General features: G+C 51.7%; 2 protein-coding genes across 3 annotated transcripts in view; both read right to left on the bottom strand.

The window, feature by feature from the left end:
- TMOD1 (tropomodulin 1) overlaps positions 1–15801 on the bottom strand; it is a 73263-nt gene extending 57462 nt beyond the window's left edge. The window contains exons 1-2 of the mRNA XM_045841036.1: positions 15678–15801; positions 2313–2481 (exon numbers count right to left, since the gene is read on the bottom strand). Of these exons, the coding sequence (XP_045696992.1) occupies positions 2313–2432 (120 nt within the window). The 5' untranslated portion in view covers positions 2433–2481; positions 15678–15801. The remainder of the gene's footprint in view (positions 1–2312; positions 2482–15677) is intronic.
- Positions 15802–19845: 4044 nt separating this feature from the next.
- The window catches only part of TDRD7 (tudor domain containing 7), a 61638-nt gene continuing 59410 nt past the window's right edge, over positions 19846–22073 (bottom strand). For both annotated transcript variants that reach the window (XM_045840828.1, XM_045840829.1), the window contains one exon: positions 19846–20305. In XM_045840828.1, the coding sequence (XP_045696784.1) occupies positions 20085–20305 (221 nt within the window). In that variant the 3' untranslated portion in view covers positions 19846–20084. The remainder of the gene's footprint in view (positions 20306–22073) is intronic.

Here is a 22073-nt window from a genome sequence, read left to right as displayed (position 1 = left end):
TGCTGCCATTTTAATATTGGAGATGGAAGAGTATATGCAACATTTTTGGAGTACTGTGCTTTATTATTTCAAGAAAGGTAAAAAATGCAACTGAAATGCAACAACAAGATTTGTGTAGTGTGTGGAGAAGGTGCTGTGACTGACTGAACATGTCAAATGTTTGTGAAGTTTCACCTTGGCTGGTGTGGCTCAGTGGATTGAGTGCCAGCCTGTGAACCAAAAGGTCACCGGTTTGAGCCCCAGTCAGGGCACATGCCTGGGTTGTGGGCCAGGTCCCTGCTTGGGGGCGTGCAAGAGGCAACCAAGCAATGTTTCTCTTTGCAAATCGATGTTTCTCTCCCTCTCTTTCTCCCTCCTTTCCTCTCTCTCTAAAAATAAATAAAATGTTTTTTTAAAAGTTTGAGAAGTTCCTTGGTACTATTGACATTTTAGTCAAATAATTCTTTGCTGTGAGGCTGTCCTATGTGTTGGAAGATGTTTAGCAGCACCCGTGGCCTCTACCCATCAGATGCTAATACCGGGAGATAGCTGACATACTCAATATATCCAAAACAATAAAGTTATTGGTGTAGATGAAAAATGTGTTTTTTATTTTACAGGAAAAAAATGTAATGGGCTTTTTGGCCAACATGATAGAAGTGTTCTTTTTTTTCACAGATCACTGTTAAACTAGAGTTCAATGATGACAAGTTTTTTAAAAAAGCACAAAATGTTCCATTTGTTAATTTAAAAATATATCACATGGAAAATTCACTGAATTCAATAACATTCTTTATCCACCTTCTCCTTTCTGGGCGCTGACCTGCACACCTGAGGCAGAGCTGTGGGACCTGTCTAGTAGGCCACCTGGGAGTCCCTGACCCCACTCAAGGCCCCATGGGGTGAGCAAACCACAGAGGTGACCAGGGATCCTCCCACCTTCTGGTGCTGTGGCCCTAGCAGCAGAGGTGAATTCTGAGCATGAAACACACTTCTTAAGTGGGCCAGCTATGAAATGCAATGATAAAAACATCACACAAGTGAAAGAGACCCTTCTAAGTCCTCTGTTTCTTAGTGAGTTCATTCTGCAACACACATTTCCCCAGCACCCTGAGGCCGCTGCCTGGGTGGAACGGTGGGACGGGCTTTTGCAGACTCAGTGATGGAGCAAGCTGGTGGGCAATACCTTGCAGGGCTCCTCGGAGTCTGCACACACTCTGAGTCAGTGTTCATACAGGGTCCATCCAGGATTCACGGGTCCAGGAATCAAGGGTAGAGATGGGGAGGTACCACTCATTAATACCCCTAGTGACTCACTGACTAAAGTTTTGCTTCTTGTTCCTGTGACCTTATACTCTGCTGGCCTAGGGGGTCTTAGTCCAAAGGGAGAAATGCTTCCTCCAAGAGACACGACAATGATTCTATTGGACTGGAAGTTAAGACCCATGCCCGGCCACTTGGGGCTCCTCATAGCTCTGAACAGGCAGAGAAGGAGTTTCCGCATTGGCTGGGGTGACTGATCCTAAACACCAAGGGGAAACTGGAGGTAAGGAAGCATATGTCTGCAACAGGAGGACACTTAGGGCATTCTTAGTATCCCCGTGCCCTGAGATTAAAGTCAATGAAAGCCTGCAACAACCCAGCCTAGGCAGGGCCACCGATGGCCCAGATCCTTTGGGAATGAAGGTCTGGGCATCCAACCAGGCAAGGACCATGACCAGGTAGGTGCTTGCTGAAAGCAAAGGGAATACAGAATAGGTAGTGGAAGAAGGTAAATATAACGACCAGCTATGTAACCACGTGGCCCATTAGAGAAACAAGAACTACAATTATCATGAGTCTTTCCTTCTTATTGTGTTATAAATACGTTTTCAGGTGTGTGTGTGAGGCAAACATCTTTGTTTTTTTCCCCCTCTTATTCTTCTATCATGTAATATAAGATGTATTGATTTTTTCTCTCTGGGTCTCAAGCCTGCCAGTCTTTGGACTAAAACCACACCATCCACTCTCCCGGGTCTCCAGCCCATTGACTGCAGACCTCAGGACTCGTCAGCCTCCATAATCGTGTGATCCAATTTCTTACAATAAATCTCTTTCTATGTGTATATACGTCCCATTGGTTCTGTTAGAGAGCCCCGGCGAATACATCTCTCTCTCTCTCTCACACACACACACACACACACGCCCACAAAGGCAATGTGATTCCAATGTGAATGCCACAGAAGAAGGTGGAGGTGGCAGTTTCAGGAAGTCCGCACCTGTCCCTTCCCCAGGCGGACATGGTTGATGTCCCTGTGCCGGTGACAAGGAGGTCCCCTTTAGTGCCTACTCACGTCAGGGTCCAGCTCGTCCAGCTCGTTTTCCAGAGTCCTGAGCTCTTCCTCTGTCAGGGCTCCGAGGATTTCATCTTCATCCAGGTCGCGGTATTTCTCTAGTTCTCGTCTGTACGACATCGTAGAAGAACTTGTCTTTGCCTTCTGAGTTTCGGGGCTGACCTAAGACCTGCCAGGAAGAGAAAGATCTCAGGAAGACCCTTTTTGGATTTGCTCTCAGAGGAAATAAAGGCTCGTCATCCACATGGCGGCCAGAGCATGTTTTATGAATCGTCAGGAGAGCAATCGCTACAGTGGAATACTGCCCTAAGTTGGACTAATTCCAGAAAAAACTGAGGGCATGTGATTTAATGAATCATAACTGACTGTATTGGCACAGCCATGAAATATGAACAACCGGTGATTAACCTCCTCTGTGGAGCCTCACAAAGCCAAGCTCATCCCAGAAATGGGTCCACGCCCGTCCACACGGCTGGCACATCTGCCTCCCCCGGCTTGTGCATGGCAGGGTCTGGGTTCGCTTCACCCCACTCTCTCCAGGGCCCAGCCCGGGGCTGCACACACGGCAGGAAGTTTTTCACTGAAATGAAGCCGATTCCAGTTCTCTACCTGCCAGTGCTGGCCCAGTCAGACAGCCTGAATGGGGATTCTGGGCCCTTCTCCACTTGGAGAGGAACGTTAGCTTGCTGTGGAAGCTGCTGGCCTCTCTGCATTGGAACCTATTCCCACGTGACCGTCAACCTACAGGGAGCTGAAAGGTGAGGCAGGTCCTGCGGCCTTCCTTGAATGCTGTGGGATGCTGTACAGAATTGGGTCCCCTCCAAAATCACATTTAAAGGTCTAACCCCCCAGTACTGCAGGGACCCAGTACCACACTGCAAGTAAGAATGGGACACTACTTGGAAATAGGGTCCTTGCAGATATAATTAGTTAAGTTTAGACGAGATCACGGTGGGAAGGATGGGCCCCTGATCTGACATGACTGGTGTCCCTATGAAAAGAGGAAGTTTGGACAGACATGTGTGCAGGAAGAATACTACGTGGGGATGACCAAGGCGGGGACCAGGGTGATGCTTCCACAAGCTGAGGAACACTGAAGATCGCTGGCAAACCGCCAGAAGCGGGGGGAGAGGCTGGGACAGAGCCTCACTGCCCTTAGAAGGAACCAACCCCGCTGATACCTTGATCTTGAACTTCTAGCCTCTAGAACTTTGAGACAATAGATTTCTGTTGTTTGAGCTGCTCTGCCTGTGATACTTTGTTATGCCCCGCCCCACCCCACCCCCCGGCAAACTCATACAGTCAGCATCACCTTCTTCACAGCAGTATATGTTTTCAGAACACCCCCCCACACACACACATGCAAACAAATAAACACAACCCATGGCTCATCTGTGAAATGACTCATGGAATTTTCCAGGACAGAGAGAAACAAAATCGAGGAAAAGAAAACCAAGTAATCAATCAAAAGGGTGGGATTCGTTGTCAATTTAAAATAATTAAAGTAATTAGAAATAACCTAAAACTGAAGTTCACTAAGCTACCAGAAAGAGCCTCTAGTACAGGAAGCAGAGGTACACATCATTAAGGTAAGTTCGCACATGATTGGGCACTTCTGTAGAGGCCCAGGCATGCGACAGCTGGCTTGATGAGAAAGAACTTGCTTCCCGAACACAGAACACCCCGGTGCCATCGTTTCCTTGAAGAATGGCTCGTCTTGGCCTGACGTCATCCTTTGACCAGACCCCAAGAATGCAACATTCAGACCATAAATGCCCCCCCCCATTCATTTCTATTTACTTGCAAAGAAAGCACCAGCAGCGGACAATGCTCTGGTGTCGATGGGACAAATCCTCCTGAAGGCTCTCAGAGAATAACCTCATTTGACTTTTCCTACATGGAGCCAGGAGAGGTCTCCATCCCAGGGCCAAGAGAAACACTAATTGAGGGCTGAGAATCTTCCAGAACCTCCCAATTAGTGTCTCTGAGATGGGCTGCAAAGCACGTTTCTGGTGCTCCAACAGGGTTCGGGCCACAGGAGGGTCCACAGGCCTCTGGACTGCAGGGCTTCTCGGAGCCGCTGGTGCTGCTCCCACGCACGGATGTCCCCGAGAGGGACAGCTTACGTGCAGAATGTCCCCGTCCTGTGGACCATGAGACCACGTCTCTCAGAAAACTGTTCCTGGAACTGGAAGCTCAGGAAATGACGTTGGGAAAACAGCCTTCCGCTCACCTCTGGGTCACAAGAGGGGGCTGCTCAGACTTGCCCAAGAAGGGGCACAGGGACAGGACCTGCTAGAACAGGTCTGCAACCCTGGGAGCTTCCGCTGCTTGTTGTCTTTGCCCGCGGACTCGTTTCCTAGATGCTCTGCACTGAAACCCTTGGGGAAAAGGCACGGACGGCCCTGGAAGAGGGATGAGCCCAGAAGAGGCGGCCGGGGAGAAAGGAATCCAGGTCAAAGCCAGGCTGGAGAAAAGGAAGTGGGAGGGAGCAGGAAGGGAGAAGCAGGTGGCAACTCTGGAGTCCACCAAAGAAGGGTCAGGGCTGGGTGGTGGGCCACCTCCAGAGAGGCCACCCTGGGGGGAGCAATCATTAAGTTTCCTGAGGATCAAGAAAGTTCATGGTTCACTCACACACTCCAAAGTGCTATTGAACTCAAAAATCCAATTTCAGAGAATTTGATTTTTTTCTTTTATTATTCCAGAGAGAGGGGAAGAGAGGGAGAAAGGGAGAGAAAGGAACGTTGATATGCCATTTCTTGCACATACCTCACCTGGGGACCAAACCCACAACCCAGCCTGTGCCCCGACCAGGAATCGAACCTGTGACCTCTCAGTGTGCAGGACAATGCTCAACCAATGGAGCCACAGCAGTCAGGGCCCATTTCAGAGGATTTCTAAAGTCAAGTGTCCCGTGAATATTATAGAGTGATGAGGCATGACAGTAAGTAAGCTGAGCGGGATACAGAACTCCTAAGGTAAACTTCAGCTGCAAGCCACACTCATCCACTTGGCTCCCAGGGATGGTCTCTCTGAAGCAAGACTCTCCCCCTGAGGTGGGTGACGTGGGGGAACTGGAGGTGGGGAGGAGAAACAGGGTGGGAGGGAGGTGAAAACCGTGTGTTATCAGGGAGGCCACTTCACGCTCGGTCTCCGCCTCTGCCTCGGGCTGGAGTGACAGCTGCGGGGTGACGCCCCAGGGCACGCTCTCCGGGCTTCCGCCTCTGGGCCTCCGTTTGCTCCTCTGCAAAATGAGCGGAGATGGACCGGGCAATCCTGCCTGTCACCCAGGCCTCTTGGAAGCCTCCAAGAACTGGATCACATGCGTGGTCCTCAAACTGCATGGAAGGAGATCTCGGGCTCTGAGGGAGCCCCTCTGGGGCCCTTGTGGGGGGAATATTAAGAAGAAGAGGATAATGGGGGGGGCTTGCCCCCGGTTTTACCTTATTTGTTTATTTGGGGTTTCATGTAAGAGTTCCCTCGAAGACAGGGTTCAGCTGCGGGAGTGAAAAGCTGAAAATCACCGGACAGGGTTTTGTCACCTACACAGGGGGAGGGTAACAGCACTCGCCCCCGAGGGTGCTGTGAGGGTCCGACGGCAACAAGCAAATGAGGTGCGCTGCCAGGGGCTGGTGCGTGGTAGGTGCAGGCGCACAAACGGGAGCTCTTCTTATGGGGCTGCTGCTGGGGTCGCCACCTGTCCCCAGCCCCGCTCTCCCACACACCATCCGACTGTCCTTTCCCTCGGGTAGACGGTGTCCTCCTTGTCCGCATGTCCCGGTGTCCAGCCCTGTGCCCGGTGGACATGTTCGCAGGGAGTGAGCCCATTAGGGGTTTGGTCCAGTGTCCTTGGAACTTTGGGTAAGTCCTTTCTCTTCTTGGATCCTTTCTTTACTCCCCTTTAAAATGGAAAGTGTGACCTGCTCTGGGAGGGCTGGGAGGCCCAGATGCGGGAGGGGCCGGGAGGGAGGGAGGGAGGGAGGGGATGAGGAGGTTCCCGGGGCTCCCAGCATGGCGGCTGGCGGCAGAATACCATCTCTGTAGCCTGGTTTCTAAACTGGGTCCCAAGTAAGAGTTGGTGGGAAGAATAAAGGGCAGCTCAATAAATTTAAAACACATTTAAAACCTAAGTCTTTCAAAGCTGCAGTGTAGATTACACTAAGCACCTCTGGCCACCCTGCTTCTCAGTAGCCTTAAGCTGCGGCTGCTAAATATGAAAAACAAAATTTACAAGCTGTGCCAGGAAATAAAACTAGGCAGGTTAGGCAGTAAAAATTAATGGGTCAAGGGCTGAGGCCATCCATCAGGAAGCTTCTTGGAGTACCAAATATGCCTTTAAATCTCTCGCCACGGGGTGCCTGTCAGTTCTGCTAAAGGCGTCTCCAGGACCCGCCGCTGTGGGAACGCTTGGGGAGGAGGTGCTGGAGTAGCTTCTTGATTTATGGAGCACACTCCCCGGGGGTCAGGAGGAGCTGAGTCACCAGTTCAAGTGCGTATTTTCCAGTTATACCATCTTCTTATTTCAGCCACAGCGAACGACTTCACGCCGGGCAGAGACAGGCTGATTCACAGAGCTGCCTCTTCGCGCCCCATCTCCTCCTGTCTTTGTCCCTTCTCCTTCGGAAGCCCCAACTGTTGGCTAAAGGGATGCGCCGTGAGCCCTCCGCATGGAAGTCTGCGCCCCTGTCTTCCTGGCAGGTCCCCTGGTCCTTCTGAGGGAGCTGGTCCCCCGCCCTCCTTCCAGGGGACCTCTGAGCGGCAGCCACACTCCGTAACCTTGCCGTCCCCCCCAGCAGACTGGGCAGAACAGGTGCCCGATTCCAGTCAGTGACCTGCTCCCTGCCTGTCTCCTCGGTCTGGTTCTCCCAGGCTTGAGCTGGACGGCTCCCAGGTCTGTGCGTGTCTGTGTCCAAATGTCCCCTTTATATAAAGACGCCAGTCATCCTGGAGTAAGGTCTGCCCTCACGACCTTATCTGAACTTGATCACCTGCAAAGACCCTATTCCCAAGTAAGGTCGCATTTATAAGCGTATCTTCTGGGGAATACAGCTCAACCCACAACAGCGTGGAGCTGGGACACAGGGAGAGGATGGGGCAGGTGGTGAGGGAAGCTGGGGGTGAGGTGAGCGAACAGGTGGAAGCTGAGACAAGGAGGCAGCCGTGTCTCCAGCGGAGCCCAGTCTCTGCTCCCTCCGGCGGGGATTGTGGGGCTTAGGTTGCCCTCCCCCCAAGAGGCTGCTGTGCTCCCACAATCCTTAGGAGGCGCACCCCTCCCAGCCCTCGGGTACCTTGGATGAGTCCCTGCTCCTTAGAGCCAAAGGAGAGCGAGAGTCAGCATGCCACTTTCCCTCCTTCTCAGTCTCCCTGATGATGGAATCTTCTCGGCCCATCTGGTCCCCTGGGCTCTGCCCTCTGCTCACTGCTCACCCGCCCCTGGGGGCTCTTATCTCCCGCGTGAGGTCTGTGGCCTGCGATAAGCTGACGACTCTCAGACAGTCTCTCTCCAGCTCAGGCTCCCTGCAGGGCACGCCTCCTGGACTCCCTCAGGCGCACCGTGCTCAACCCAGAGTCGCTGCCACCACCACTATCTCCTCACCCGGGTGGGGGATGACGCTCCTGCCACCCATCAGTCACCCAGGCCAGACACCTGGGGTCAGCCTGAACTCCCCCCTCCCCCTCCCCCCAGCTCTGGTAGGTCCTCATGCCGTCAATCCTCCCTCTCCCTCTTTCTCTGTCACTCTCAATCTTTATTGCTTTTGAATGTTATAGTTTTTAAAAATCATGGTAAAATATACACAACATAAAGTTGATCATTTTAGTCATTTTAAGTGTGAATTTCTGTAGTGTTCGCTGCACTCGTATTGTTGTGCAGCCACCTCCCTGGCTGAAACTCTGTCCCCATGAGGCACCAGCTGCCCCCCTCCCATCCCTGGCAGCCCCCCTGGGAGCCCCCCCCCCCCCCCCCGGCAGCCTCCCGCAGCCCCTGCTCTACTTCCCACCCACCGTCCCGGCCGCAGCTACATGGACTTACACCCTTCGTGTCCGTCTGCGACTGGAACCCTACCTCTCTCATGCCCTTTGTGTCTGTCCTCTTCCTCCCATTTCACGGGGCTTGCTTTTTTGAAATCTATGTTCTCGCAGCGCTTCCCAGTCCCCCTGCCTCCGGTCCCCTACCTTCCCGTCCACACTCAACTCAGCCTCCAGATGAGTTCCTCCCAGCAAATCTGTTCCGAAGTTGCTCCCGAGCTGAAAGCTACCTTCAACGGTCCCCGTTAAGACCGACAGAGCAAACTCCCCAGCCTGGGGTCTGAAGCCATCCCAGACCACTCACCCCTGAGCACCCCTGAAACTTCAGTCCCCTGGGCTGTGCTTATGCTGTGTTTTCAGCCTGGCGCTCCCCCTTCCACACGGTCCGAAGTCGTACTAAGTCCTCAGAGCGTGGCCTCTCCACACAGCACCCCCGGCCTCCTCACTGGCGAGTGCAGCCTTGCTCCTTGGTCTCCGGGGGCGAGAGGCAGGCAGTTGCGCCAGACACATCCGCTTCCCAGCACCTGGGGACAGGTGATCCTAGCGTTTGCAATCTCTGCGCCAGGACACTAGGTGCCTGGATCGGGGTGGACAAGAGGCTGGCCCTGCAGAGTTGGCAGCAGAATCCACTGGGGGCAGAGGGCCCCAGGGGCAGCAGCGCAGGGGTGGGGAGCAAGCAGAGGCTGGTGGAACCTGGGGTGTCAGGAGGTGAGGCAGCTGGAGTCTAGGAACCCTCCCCAGGAGGCAAAGAGGCAGCAGGAGGTGCGGCCTCCTGTGGGCCAAGTCTCCAAGCCCTGGTGCATAGTCCGTTGTCAATGAGGCTTCGTTTAAAAATATAAGCCCAAAGATAAAACTAAAAATTTCAAGAAAGCACCTGTAGGGAGCATATAACTGAGGACAGGGTCCCTCTGAGAAAAGGGTGCGGGCAACAACCGCACAGCCTACAGCCTGGCCCGCAGCCCTCCTCCCAGCACACACACCCCAACAGCCCCAGGGCCCGGCTCGGCCTTGCCTCACCCGGGAGGCTCCTTTTTCTCCCTAGCATCTTCCACACCGCTGGCATCTCTGGTCCCGGGCTCTCTAGGAAGCTGGGGCTGTTGTTGATGCCATGGCAGAAGGAGAACCAGGAAGGGAGTCGGGGGACCTGGTTACAAGTCCTGACTCTGGCTGAGGACTTGCTGTGCGACCTCGAGCATTCGCTGTGCCTCCCCAGTCTCAGCTTCCACAGCCTAATTCACTGAGTGAGCATCTACTGAGGACCTGCTTTGTGCGGTGCTGGTTTTTGTAGGAGAACCAGATATGAAGGAAAGAGTCCCCAGGAAGCTTACAGTTAAACTGAAAGGATAAGACTCACAGAGAAGTCCCTGGGGTGATGCCACGTACATTGCCTCTTCGTCTACTTCCCTCAGAGCGGAGACAAGGCAGGGGGCATCAGCTCCACTTTGCAGACAGATGAGCCTCCTGTTGGGTCGGCCTGGTAACGGGTGACAGCTTGGACCGGGGTCCTGCAGACCTGGGCTAAAAGCCCTGCCCCAGCTCTGACTGGCTTGGCAGCCTTGGGCACGTCACTTAGCGTCTCGTGGATTCATTTGTAAAGTGAGGGCACAACAGGCACCTCTCCAGGGGTGCTGTGCAGAGGAAATGAGATAAAGGACCACGCGGTTCAGGGTGCGGGGTTTGCTACCGCCTGCCCTGGTCAGTCCCACGAGGCACCAGCCTGACAAGCCAACCCCACAGAGCACAGGATGGGCTGAGCAGCCACGTGAAAGATCTGGGGGTTCTCAGCGGACTCTCCCCCCACTCTAGGTCAACAAGGCGTCCGTCCCCAAAGTACCGGTGCCACCTCCGCTGCATCAGTGCAAGCACAGGGGCCAAAGCAAGGGTGCCAACGGTCTGGCTCCGCTTTGCACTGCCCTCCACCCAGTCTCATCATGACAGTACACTCACGGAATTAGGGGCTGAGAGAGCATTTTTCCTTCCTGAAAAACTGTTGTTCTTTTCTATCAGACATGAAGTGTCCTCCAGTTCATCTCATCTCCCCTTCCCCTTGGCTGTCCTGATTCATCTCAGAGCTGGTCTGAGGTCCGAACACAGTTGCCGTCTTCGGCCAGGTTGGTGGCGCCGTGCCCCGACCTTGTTCTGTGCTGGGGGCACTCATAACTGGACTTCTGAGCGGCCCTCAGTGGGGAGCCGCACGTCCTCCAACACGATGTGCAAACTGGTGGGTGTATGGGTGTATTCCCTTTTCTGGAGCAAGCAGCCTTACTTTCCATAAGATTCTTAGAGTCTCATGACCCCAATTTTCAAGTTTTCAGCCCTCTCTCTTCCAAATTTCTGTTTTTACCAGTTAAGTTGCCTGTGCACGTTTATTTAAAGCCATCTCACCCCCTTTTAATGGTGTAAGAGGAATGCAGTAGAAAACCATAAACAAATGCATGCAATGGTGCCAGCCAGTCTGACTTTTTCAGTCTCCCTGGGTTTGCATGGAGGAAGTGGCAGGCACCGGGGTGCTCCCACCCCGGCACGGGCCAGGCACTCATCCCCTGCCCACAGAGTCATAGGCCGTGTGCACGGAGAAAGGCAACTGGACCGAGGCGCCCGGAGTGCTGGTGCTCAGGGGAGGTTCTACGCTGGACAGGAAGTGGGCGTTGGACTGTAAAGCCCTGTCTGGACCTAAATTTCTCCAGAAGGCAAAGAAAGAAGGAAGGTAGAAGATGGTGGAAATAACCCACTGCTGCGGGACCTGACCCTTGCAGAGGCAGGCCCAAGCCATTTCTCGAACCGTGTCCATTCAGGGGGCAGTGGGAGCTTAGGTGAGGCAATGAGAGCTTTGCTTTAAAGGGTAATTACACGTGCACCGTGCTCAGAGCCAGAGAGCAGCATCCCAGGCGGAAGGCACAGCAGGGGCAGAGGCAGAGGGGCCCGAGGTGTGTATGCTTGCTTGCCCATGACGGGAATCCACGGGAGCGCTGAGAGATGGTTCTGGAGAGGTGGCTTGGGGACAGGTCTCTGAAGGTCCTTGTGTTCAGTGCTAAGGAGTCTGGTAGGAAATGGGGAGTCCCTCGAGGGAGAGGAACTACACAGTCACGTCTATGTCTCCCCAAGATCCTTGGTCAGCAGCACAGAAGAAAAGACGTGAGGCAGACAGACTTTAAAGAGGCTCTGACAGTAGCTCTGGAGAGAGACAGCAAACTAATGGATTGGGGTGGTGAGCGTGGGGATGGGAACGAACCGAAGAGATAGTATGGAAGGTAGACCGGCAGGACTCCCGGCCAAATGAGTGGGGTGGCAAAGGGAAGGGGGCATTCTGGCCCGGTGCCTGGGTGAGTGGTGCTACCGTTGACCAGGGTGGAGGGCACCAGAGGAGGACTGGGTGATGGAGAACCTGAGTCTGGGCCTGTTGGTTGTGAAGTGCCCTTGGGATGCGCTGTTGGCGTTGTCCGATCGGCAGGAGTCACAGGAGGGGAGCGGTCCTGCCTGGACCCGTGGACCTGGGCGTTGTCAGTTTGTAGGGGTGCTGGGTGCAGTAGGAGCGAGTGGGATAGCAGGAGGGCGGGGGTGAGAGAGAATGGGGTTGAGGGTGGCATCGGCGTTCAAGCGCAGGCGGGAGAGAAAAGTCCATGAAGGGAGGCTGAGCGAGGCCACGGGGCACTTCTGCTTCCCCTGTTCCCTTGGGCAAGGAGAGTGAACACCGCAGCGGCCACAGCTCGCCACCCACCAGCATCGTCTCCAGGAATGGCCCTGTGGTCACCGCCCTAGGAGTCCCCGGGTGACTAGTGGCTTGGGCTCAGGACCTTGAGAAGCACAGAGACTCCCTCTGGCCTCCCTCTCCTTCCCACTTTCCTCCCCATACACCATCACGTCCAGCCTTTCACAAATCTGTTTTTCTTTGAGGAAAAAAACAAGAGGACGTTAAAAAAAAGGAGGAACAGAAGAAATGCTCACATTAGTTCAGTTTTTTAGACCAGACAAGGACCCAGCACCTCCTAACATCAAAGAAAACCTCCCAGATGTGTCCTAGGCGACCCCGACGAGTTCATTCTTTCATTGCCATCAAGAACAAAGAGAGTCAGGTCCTAGAGTAATTAACAGAGGAGGATTTTACAAAACCCAACAAAAGAGAGAAAATGGCCCCAGAGTTATGCTATCTGATTCATGTTTTTCCTTAAGAACAGGTTTGTGGCTCTAACCGGATAATGGCTCCTTGCAGCCAAATAATTGATCTGTTTGGTGTTCTGGCTTTACGCAGAAAGTGAACCAGCCTCTTTAGAAACGCTGGCAGCCTGGCGAGTCCATTAGCAAGACCGGAAAGTCCAAACATTGACTGGAAAGGGCCATTACGGCTGGGCTCAGCAGGAGCCATCGATAGATGATGTCATCTCAGCAGTGAGCCAGCCAAGGTCACGAGGCCCCTGGGCAGAGCCAAACTACCCTTCGTGGCCCATCACCAGCCTCCTTTGCAGATACTGACGTCTGCCAAGGGGACACAGAAATCTGAGCCGGGACTGGCCTCGTTTTACCCTTTCTTTGCTCAGCCTGATTCTAGAGGAATGCGGTTCTGGGGCCCGTTGACATTCAGCGGGATATTAAGGAAGGTCCTCAGCCTTCCCATGCACACCGCCTCAGACTCTCTCTTCACCCTCTTCCCCTCTCCCCGTCCTTCTCTGCCGCTGCCCACACAGCTCATCCCCGGAACACCCGCCCCACCTCTGTGCCCTGTCTCCGTTTCCTGATACCTCCCCTCTCTCTTCCTTGCTCATCCAAGCTTTTCGAGTCACAGGCTGTCTCCATTTCTTCAGCTCCCATTAGCTGCTGCCTCTTCCCCTCAGTAACACTAACAGTATCATTTCAGGGCTGCGGGCTTTTCCCGCATCATCACCCTTAATCCCCACAGCAACCCCTACAAAAGGGGTGCTTTTATTATCCCAAAGCACAGAGGAAAACACTGAGGCTCAGATGGACGGTGGTGTGGGGGGTGGGGGGGGGACGCTCACTGGCCCCAGTGAGGCAGCAGCAAATCCTAGTTTTGAACCCTCTGCAATGCCCTGGCCAATGTCACCCAGGATGCCCTGCCAGTCCTGGTGGCCCCTCCACAGTCCTCAGCCCCTCTGTCTTCATGCAGCAACTGGCGCTGCCAGCCTCTCTCCTGCCCTGGCTCTTGGGAAGCCACTTTCTCCCACTCTTTCCCTCTTCTTCACTGAGTGGGCTCCCCCAGATTTTATTCCTGGCACTGAACTTTTCTCATGCTGGAACGTCTTCCAGGAAACCCCAAGCCCTTTTGATTTCAGGGCCACAAGAGACCATCTTGCTCACGGTCACTCTGAGTGGGTGGCAGAGCCGGAGCTGGAGCCAGGCGCCCTGACCTCCTCCCGGTCAGGCAAGCCCACCGTTCTCACTCAGGGCTGCCGCTGCCTCCTGACTCCTGTGTGTGTGCTTTTGCTGAGCTGTGGGAAGCAGCCCTGCCCTGGAGGAGCGAGAAGGTGTGAGACCCTGATAAGGTGGGCGGAGGCTATTTTCAGAGGACACTGGCTTTCCACTTAGGTTGGGAGGAACTCAAGGGCCAAGAGAGTCTGAAACAAAGAATTGAAAGGCTGGCTTGTTAAAGAGAATTAATTCACTGAAGTCACAGCGTTCCTCTGCTTTCCCTCTCTGCCTGTTTGTTTGCGGCTGGAATCGATGAGAACGTTACTATTTGTCTCCGTTTCCCCTTAGTTCTATCCGTGGGGCTTTGAGATGCCATTAGAAAAAATATATAAGAGAAAGTAAAGTAGAAACCAAAATGAAACTTCAGGATGAGGTGCTCTGGTCTCTGAGCACGGGAGAGTCCTGGACAGCAGCGGGTCAAAGAAGTGGAGGCACTGGCCGGGGCTCACCAACCCCTCACACCTGCCTCAGCACCAGGAGGGGTCAGGAAAGATATGAGAAAGGCTGGTACGGACTGCAGACCTCCTGGCGCTCCCAGCGGCCTGTGACCTTGAGCAGGGGGCTCTGCAGCCCTTCTGGAGAACAAAATGGCTGTCACCACTGGGAGAATTCTAGCTGGAGAGTTTGGCGGTGCTTCCGCTGAGGGCTCAGAACTTGAGCTAGGCACTGGCTCTGTGATTGGGGTGCAGAAAAGCCTGGGCCAGGTCATGTCCAGAGTGTGAGAGGGCAAAGGTGGAGGCCGAGTGCAGGGTAGGGAGTAGCAGAAAGGGTAGGGATTGTGGGGTGTGCCCGCACTCCTCGAAGGCTACATCATGATCATTGTTTGGGAGAAGCAGAGGCCCGGGAGCAGCTGCACTGGAGCCTCTGGCCCTGCCCAGTTCTTTGGGTCTAAGGCTGTTTGAGTCACAGGCTGCTTTGCGAAAGTGATGCTGCGACCAGGCATGATACCATAATTGCCGCGGGGCGCGCCTCCCGTGAGGGTACGGCCCAGGCTATTCCAAGGGTCCTGGTAGGTCCCAGAATCCCACCGTCAGAGGGACCACCAAAGTCTCCGGTTTCCGCAACCCCTCCGGATATGCACGGCGGTGCCCCCAGTGTCCCGGGCTGGGAGCCGGTGAACAGGTAGGAGGCCAGCCAGTGGTCAAGAGCGTACCCTGCTGCTCTCAAGGCTCTGGCTCCTGGCTTCATCCTGGGAACAAACTCCGGCCCTACACGCGGGGAAACTGAGTCTCAGAGAAGCAAGACGGCTTGGCAAGGCCGCCCTGTGAGTTGGCAACAACCGGGAGGCTTCTGTCTCCAGGCACCTTCCGGTTCCACCTCCGCGCAAAAGCCATGTACCGTGGCACCTGACACCTCTTCATCTCCCGCAGTTTGGGAAACTTTTCCTTCCACAAACAGACGCAGCCCGAACCCTGGTTCCTCTCCCGCCCAAGCACGGACGCCTCCACTCCCACCGCCGAACTCTTGGAGAGGGAGGGGCGGCCTCGTATCCGTGCGGGCTCGGGCAGGCACCTGACCCCCGCGGGGCAGCCGGGCGCGGAGCGCCACCACTCTGGAGCCCCGCAGGGGAGGCCCCGGCCCGGCCCCCGGCCCCCGCCCCGGCGCAGCTCCTCTCTCCGGTTAAAGACGCGGCTGGCGCTGAGGTCCAGAGAGGAGGGGCCCTGGCCGGAGCCACACGCGCCCAGCGAAGGCGAGCGATGCGGACGGAGCGTCGCGCTCCGAACCCCGACACCCAGGCTCGTGAGCCCGGAGGCAACCCGGGGAGGCAGCTATTTATAGAGGGAGCCACGCTCAGTCCCTCTTGGCGGCGGCGGCGACAGCTGAATATTTTGCCCAGATATGGCTGGCGCCCCAGCGCGGGGGCAGGGAGCCCCGCGAGCGCGTGGGGGACCCCTGGGCGGGTGGGGGGCTTACCGGGCCGTGGAGCCGCGGGGCGGGCGCGGGCGCGGGCGCGGGCGGGCGTGCGAGCGGAGCTTGGGGCTGGACGAGCTCCTGTGTGGCCGCGGGCAGGCGGGCGCTGTGGGCTCCGGGGGTGGCAGCCAGGGGCGGGCCCGGCTCCCGCTGTCACCGAGCCGCGCCCCGCCCCGCCTGCCGCCCTCTCCCTCCGCTCGGGGGCGCCGGGGCTCAGCGCGTGGTCCCGGCCGGCCCGCGAGCGACACCCGCGGCGGGCTGCGCGGGGCAGGGGCAGGGGCCGGGCCACTCAGAAGCTGGATGCTACGGACAAGTGGGTGCAGGTCGCCCCAGTCTCGGGTTCCCCACTTGCACCTGGAGGAGTTAAGCACTGGTAGAGTTACCTGGAAAATGGTGGGCGAATGACTATCATCCCGGAGGGGTTGGGAAGGTTCTCGGATGGTGCCGAGCCAGCCCAGCAGCTGCTGCACCCTTACCTCCTGTGATTAAAGCAAGGATCCCTCCGTCCCAGCCGCAGCCCAGCGAGGTCTGGTGTAACCCAAGCTTTAGTAAGGATGAGGGGCACTGTCTCTATGTTGAGAGGCTGGGGTGTCCAATAAGGACGTAAAGAACAGAAGAAGTCCCACTTTCTTAAAAGATTAATAATATGTTTTCCAGAACAAATCACTTAAACCCAAACAAACTTCAAGTGTTTTAAGTTTTTAAATGGCTCATAAAAAACTATTTGTATGGAGAGAAGCCAAGAGCTCCCTGGATTATTATGGGGAAGTTTCTAGTAGGAATAAATAATATCAGCTCTTTTTAATTCCGGGGTATAGTTACTAATGAGAACCACTCATTTTTTTAAAAAAAATCTTGTTTTCCACTAGAATGTATTTCTACACTACAAAACCCTTAAAGCTGTAAAAGAATACTCTTTTCAAGGGGTAGGTACCATAATGTTTAAAAATAAATGGTCTGACATTTCAGACATTTTAACTTTAAACCCATTTGTTGTGGAATCTAACTTCAAGTGCATACATCGCAGGTACTCGGGTTCAGGCATGTCTGTCCGTGAGAACACCTGTCGGGCGTGACCAGCACTCGGGCAGGAACACACATCGCCAGCGAGCCCAGAAGGCAGCTTGGGCCCTCGGAAAGATGGTCACGTTCTTGGCTCCCAAGGGCATCGTTTCCTTTGCGTGTCTCTTCTCTCCACGTTTGTCTTCATTTGCTCAATTCTATGTTGTGAAATTAATGTGCTGTTTCGTGTGGCTACAGTTTCCTCTCCTGGCTGTAGAGGTTCCCATTGTGTACCACAGGTTTTAAGCGTCCCTCTTACTCATGGACATGTAGGTCGTTTGTGGGTTTATCGATTACAATAGTGCTGCTGCGAACTGTTTACTGGAAGCCTCCTGCGTAAGTGCGCACATCAGCAACAGTTGAACAAAAAATGGATACATTTCCCCCATTTCTGGCACATGAGTTGCGGTATCTCATTGAGGTTTGAATTTGCACACCCATGTTCTCCTGGGTTGAGCACCTTTTTGTGTTAATTGGGTAGCTGGATTTTCTCTTTTGTGAAATGCTAGTTCAAATGTATTGCCCATTTTGCTTCTGGATAGTCTTGTCTTTATTGGAAATATTCAGTGTATTTTCCCACGACATATATACAAGGTGAGGGGAAAGTAGGTTTACAAGGTGTTTGTATGGCAAGTAATACAATAGTTAATAAATAATAATACAATAAAATCGGTTTCACATACTCACACCTGTAAATACTGTACAGTATATACTGGGTTAGCCAAAATGTTCATTTGGGTTTTTTTCTGTAAGATGGCTCTCATAGTGCATAGTTGTCTTTAATGTCATTTGAGACAATTTTGTTAGATTTTATATGGCAGCTGTCACATCAGCATGCATTTAAAAAATTTATCAAAATTGGTGTATTTGGGGGTAGCCATTTTAATATCAAAGCTATTAAAAATAGGCAACATTTTGGCATATTATGCTTTGTTGTTTCAAGAAAGGTAAAAACACAACTGAAACACAAAAAAAGATTTGTGCAGTGTATGGAGAAGGTGCTGTGATTGATCAAACATGTCAAAAGTGGCTTGCGAAGTTTTGTGCTGAAGATTTCTTGCTGGATGGTGCTATGGTCAGTTGAATTTGACAGCAATCAAATCGAGACATTGAGAACAATCAATGTTATACCGCACAGGAGTTAGCTGACATACTCCAAATATCCAAATCCATAAAATTATTGGTGAAAATCTTTTATTTTATGAAAAAAACCATGCAGACTTTTTGGCCAACCCAATACATTCCTCCACTCTGCTTTGCCTTCATAATAATGTCTTTCAACGAGTGTTCTTCACTTTAATACAGTCTTGTCTCTCAACTTTTCCTTTAGTGTTAGCACTGTGTGTCCTATGCAAGACTTTTCTCCTACTCCCGGTTATAAGGTGTTTTCCTGTCTTAGCTTGCTACAGTGCATTAGCCTCTCCTGCTTGGACTTCAATCCACCTGGAACTGACTTTTGAATATGGTGTGAGGTAGAGGTCAGGTTTCATTTGTGTGTCGAATGTGCTAGCACTAGATTAGTTTTTCCAGTTACATCAACAGCATAATTAATTTCTTTATTTTAAAAAGTAATGGAAATACTTCTAAAGTCAGTAAAACAGAAATGAACTTTTCCTTCTCTGTAGACAATTCAAAATTTTTGTTTATTTTTTTAGGAAAAGAAAACATTGTAAAAAAAACATTTACTTTATTTCACTTAAACATTTATTCCAAACATTCTTTATCATTAATAATTACTTAAATCACTGCCATAAGCATTCCTGAATTTTGAGTCACTTTAATTATATTAAATATAAGTTCTAAAAAGCTAGAAAGATAATTTTAACCTTTTTACATGAAAAACATCTAGTACTTAACTGCTTTGTATTCTCACTTTTCCTAAATTTTATCACACAAAAATAAGCAAATGACTTCAAGTATTTTGTATAACCTTCTCTTCTTCCTTAATTTTGTGGCCATACTCAACCACTTCTGTGAGTGTCCTGATCACCAGTGTGATCTCTGCATCCGACAGGTTGGCTGTCTCCTTGTGGCTTAGTTCTTTCTTTGAGGTTTTGATCTATTCTTTCATTTGGGCCATGTCTCTTTGTCTTGGTGCACCAGTCTGGATGAATGTTTCTCCTTCAACTCCTTGCTTGTTGGACTTCCATACAGTTTGATTTCCTGGATATTCTGGTTATTTTTTTGTTTTTAAATTGGTCATTCCCTTCTTTTTTGATTGTGTGTAGAAATGAAGTGTATCCACCTACGCCTCCATCTTGGCCAGAACTATCAGCATCAGTCTGTGATACCTCCTTTTTCTTATCTTCTATATCCAAGGTGTAAATTCTAATAATTCTAACCAAAAACTTCAAAAAGCCTTTAATATTTTTTCTTTTGTCCCATTGCTCCACTCTTAGTCTAGGGTTTCCCTCCCTCATCTTTAGGCCTCTGCTAAGGCCTCCACCGTATCCCTCTGTCAATTCATCCTGCCCACCCATTAGCAAGAACGCACCATCATATGTGCCTGTTGTGGAGGATGAAGACAGTGGTGCACTGGAGTCTGCAGCGCAGGCTTGCGAGAGCCACTTGGGCGCATCTCCTTCCAACTCCACATTCGGTGATGTCACACTGTTAGCTGGGACTCAGCAATGGAGGGAGTATTTACAATCTGGGAATTGTCCAACTCTAGCAATGCCTTGAGAATACCAGTAATCCTGGATGCATGTGCGTGGCGTTCAGGGACTGGATAAAGGGCCAGTGTGCCCGGTAGAGGGAATGCTGGACAATGAGGTTCAGCGGGGAGGCTGCAGAAGGCCTGGGCCTTCAGTCTCGATTCCCTGGGCAGTGAGAAGCCGCTCAAGATTTCGGGGGAGAGGCACGTTGGTCTGCCTGGCTGCTCCCCCGCAGCACCACCAGCAATGCCGATGTGCTAAAGGCTCGGGATAGTCTCCCCACGGTCTGGCGACTCTGGGACACAGCACTACACACCAGGGTGGAGTTAAGTCATGAAATGCTCGGTCTACCCGGAAAAGAACCCAGCACCACAAGGAAGACAGCATGAACAGAGAGGGAAACTCTTCGTCTTCAGATCATCGTCTTCAAAGCCTAGAAATGATGAGGCAGCCGGTTTTTACATTGATAAACATGTTTATTCTAATGTTATAGTAATAATTCAAGTACGATTCTCCTGGAAAAGTCAACTCTGTTAAACACAACTTATAAATATTTTTCATCAACCATAACATACTCTTTTTAGTCCCCACAGCAGTCAGAGCCATGTAGCAGAGATAAGGTTTTTTTTAAGCCTACTACATTTTGTTATTGCTAGAAAATCTGAATTAGTTGTCGAGGTCTCAAAAGCAGTGGTTATTTAACTTTTGAAAGCTCTACCAGATATTCTGACATAAAATCATGAATCCAGACATCCGTGTCCGGCAACGAGGTGTCCACTAAATAGACCACTACTTTCTGGTCCCAAGGGTTAGCATTTTCTGTAACCGTCTGCACCAGCGCCACCAGAGGTTTCTTCTCCACATGATTTCGAAACACCATCGAAGCCTCTTCGGACCACTGGCTGCACTTTACTCCTAGGAGGAAGAGCAGAGCAGGGAGGGGTCAAACGAGCCTGTCTTTGATCCTTAATGGTGGAAGACTACTTAGTCGATTCCACAGTGGTCTAAACACACAAGGTTAGACTTGCCTAACTGAGAAACAGTGGCGGGACGATCTGGAAGCAGTCCAGCTTACAGTTGTTCTATTCTAAATGGGGTTACCTCTGTCAACCTTTACCTACAGACACAGTTGTGAGATTTAATGCTACATAAAATGAAGTTCTGTAACTACTGCCCATTTCCCTATATAAAATACATGCAGATTTAAACTGATAACGGAGATAAATAGAGGGAATAAAATATCAATGACATTTTTCTTACTTGTAGATTTTTTTCTGATGAAGCAAATATAGTAAAAAAGATTAATATATAATTTTTCAAAATCAGGATATACAAAGTCATGGCCAAAGCCCTGGACTGAACGCCTGGAGATGCAGTCACAATTCCAGCTCGTTCTTGTCGAGTGGGCTGGTCTCAGGCGCATCGGTCTGTTTCTTGGGCCTTGGTTTACCTATAGAATAAACTGGCTGGGCCAGATGAATTCCAGGTCCCATGCATTTCTAACTTTTAAACTCGAGAGCTCAATTTAGAGAATTTTAAATCAGATTTTAAAACAAAATTGAGACAATATGTATTTTCCAAGAAATACTATTAAACTAACAAGTGAAGACCACATATACTAAATTAGATAAACTATAACGTATGCCCCATAGTGGTAAAGGCCTGGGAGTTTCACATATAATTTAAAACGACCTGCTGTCAATATAGTGGGTGGGCTAAACTCTGATTATTAAGCATTTTCCGCAAGAGAGGCCTAGAATAGTTCCTAAGCTGCTGTTTCCCAACACTTCCAGAACCCAACCCTCCTGCTGCGGGAGAACTGCAACAAGTGGCACAGCTGGGAGAGCCCCTCGCACTCAGCAGGCACCAGAAGCTGCAGCCACGGTGCTTCGTGCTCCACAGAGACCCCTTCGCTGGGCAGTTCAATTGTCACGTTTAACACCACCAGTTGTTAACAAAATACAAACCCTAACAAGTAAAAATGAAAAACATGTAACTATAAAATCTGAGGAAACCATTTAGAGGTTTGAGTTCAAAGCAGATCAATGGTAGCCAGCCATGTGTGAAGTGACATTTTTGGTTTATGTCCAACTACAGTGGGAGTGTCCTCTGAATTCTAGTAGACACAAAGAAATCAGCAAACACTTCAAAAACAAGGCAAAATATCTCTCTCTAATGAAAGTTGGTCAATAACTACAAGAATAATCTATATATAGAGTTGCTTCCATTGCTGAGATCATGTCACTTCTGCCACTGTGCTCGGTGGGCGTGGTAAGTGGGGCGGGAGTCAGTGCGGCATCACGGGCCCACAGCCCCCGTGCCCCAGCACAGCGGGGCAGAGAGGGCCCCGGCCGGCCTGAGTGTCTGTCTGTCCCCTCGGCCCCTCAGCCCCCACGACCTCCGTGGATGCTGACAGGCCTCTAGGTGGAGCTTCATCTACCTCCGGGTAGAGTACACACAGAGGAACCACAAACCCCTGGACCGCTTTCACAAAAGACAAGACAGAAACCTCATTACACGATACCACAAATCAGTACCGCTGTACACCTATTGAGTTAGCTCCTTAGATTTTAATGGCAGTCAGCAGGCTCGTGTGGATTGGTGAGACCACACACGTGCGTGCAGTGGGCTGCAACGCAACTGGAGACTCCCTTGGCCACAACAGCGGTCATATTCTAGACCC

The sequence above is a fragment of the Phyllostomus hastatus genome, unplaced genomic scaffold, assembly GCF_019186645.2.
Source record: "Phyllostomus hastatus isolate PE091 unplaced genomic scaffold, TTU_PhHast_1.1 phas_contig_34, whole genome shotgun sequence".
Classification (NCBI taxonomy): Eukaryota; Metazoa; Chordata; class Mammalia; order Chiroptera; family Phyllostomidae; genus Phyllostomus; species Phyllostomus hastatus.
This window is presented reverse-complemented; position numbering and strand designations above follow the sequence as displayed.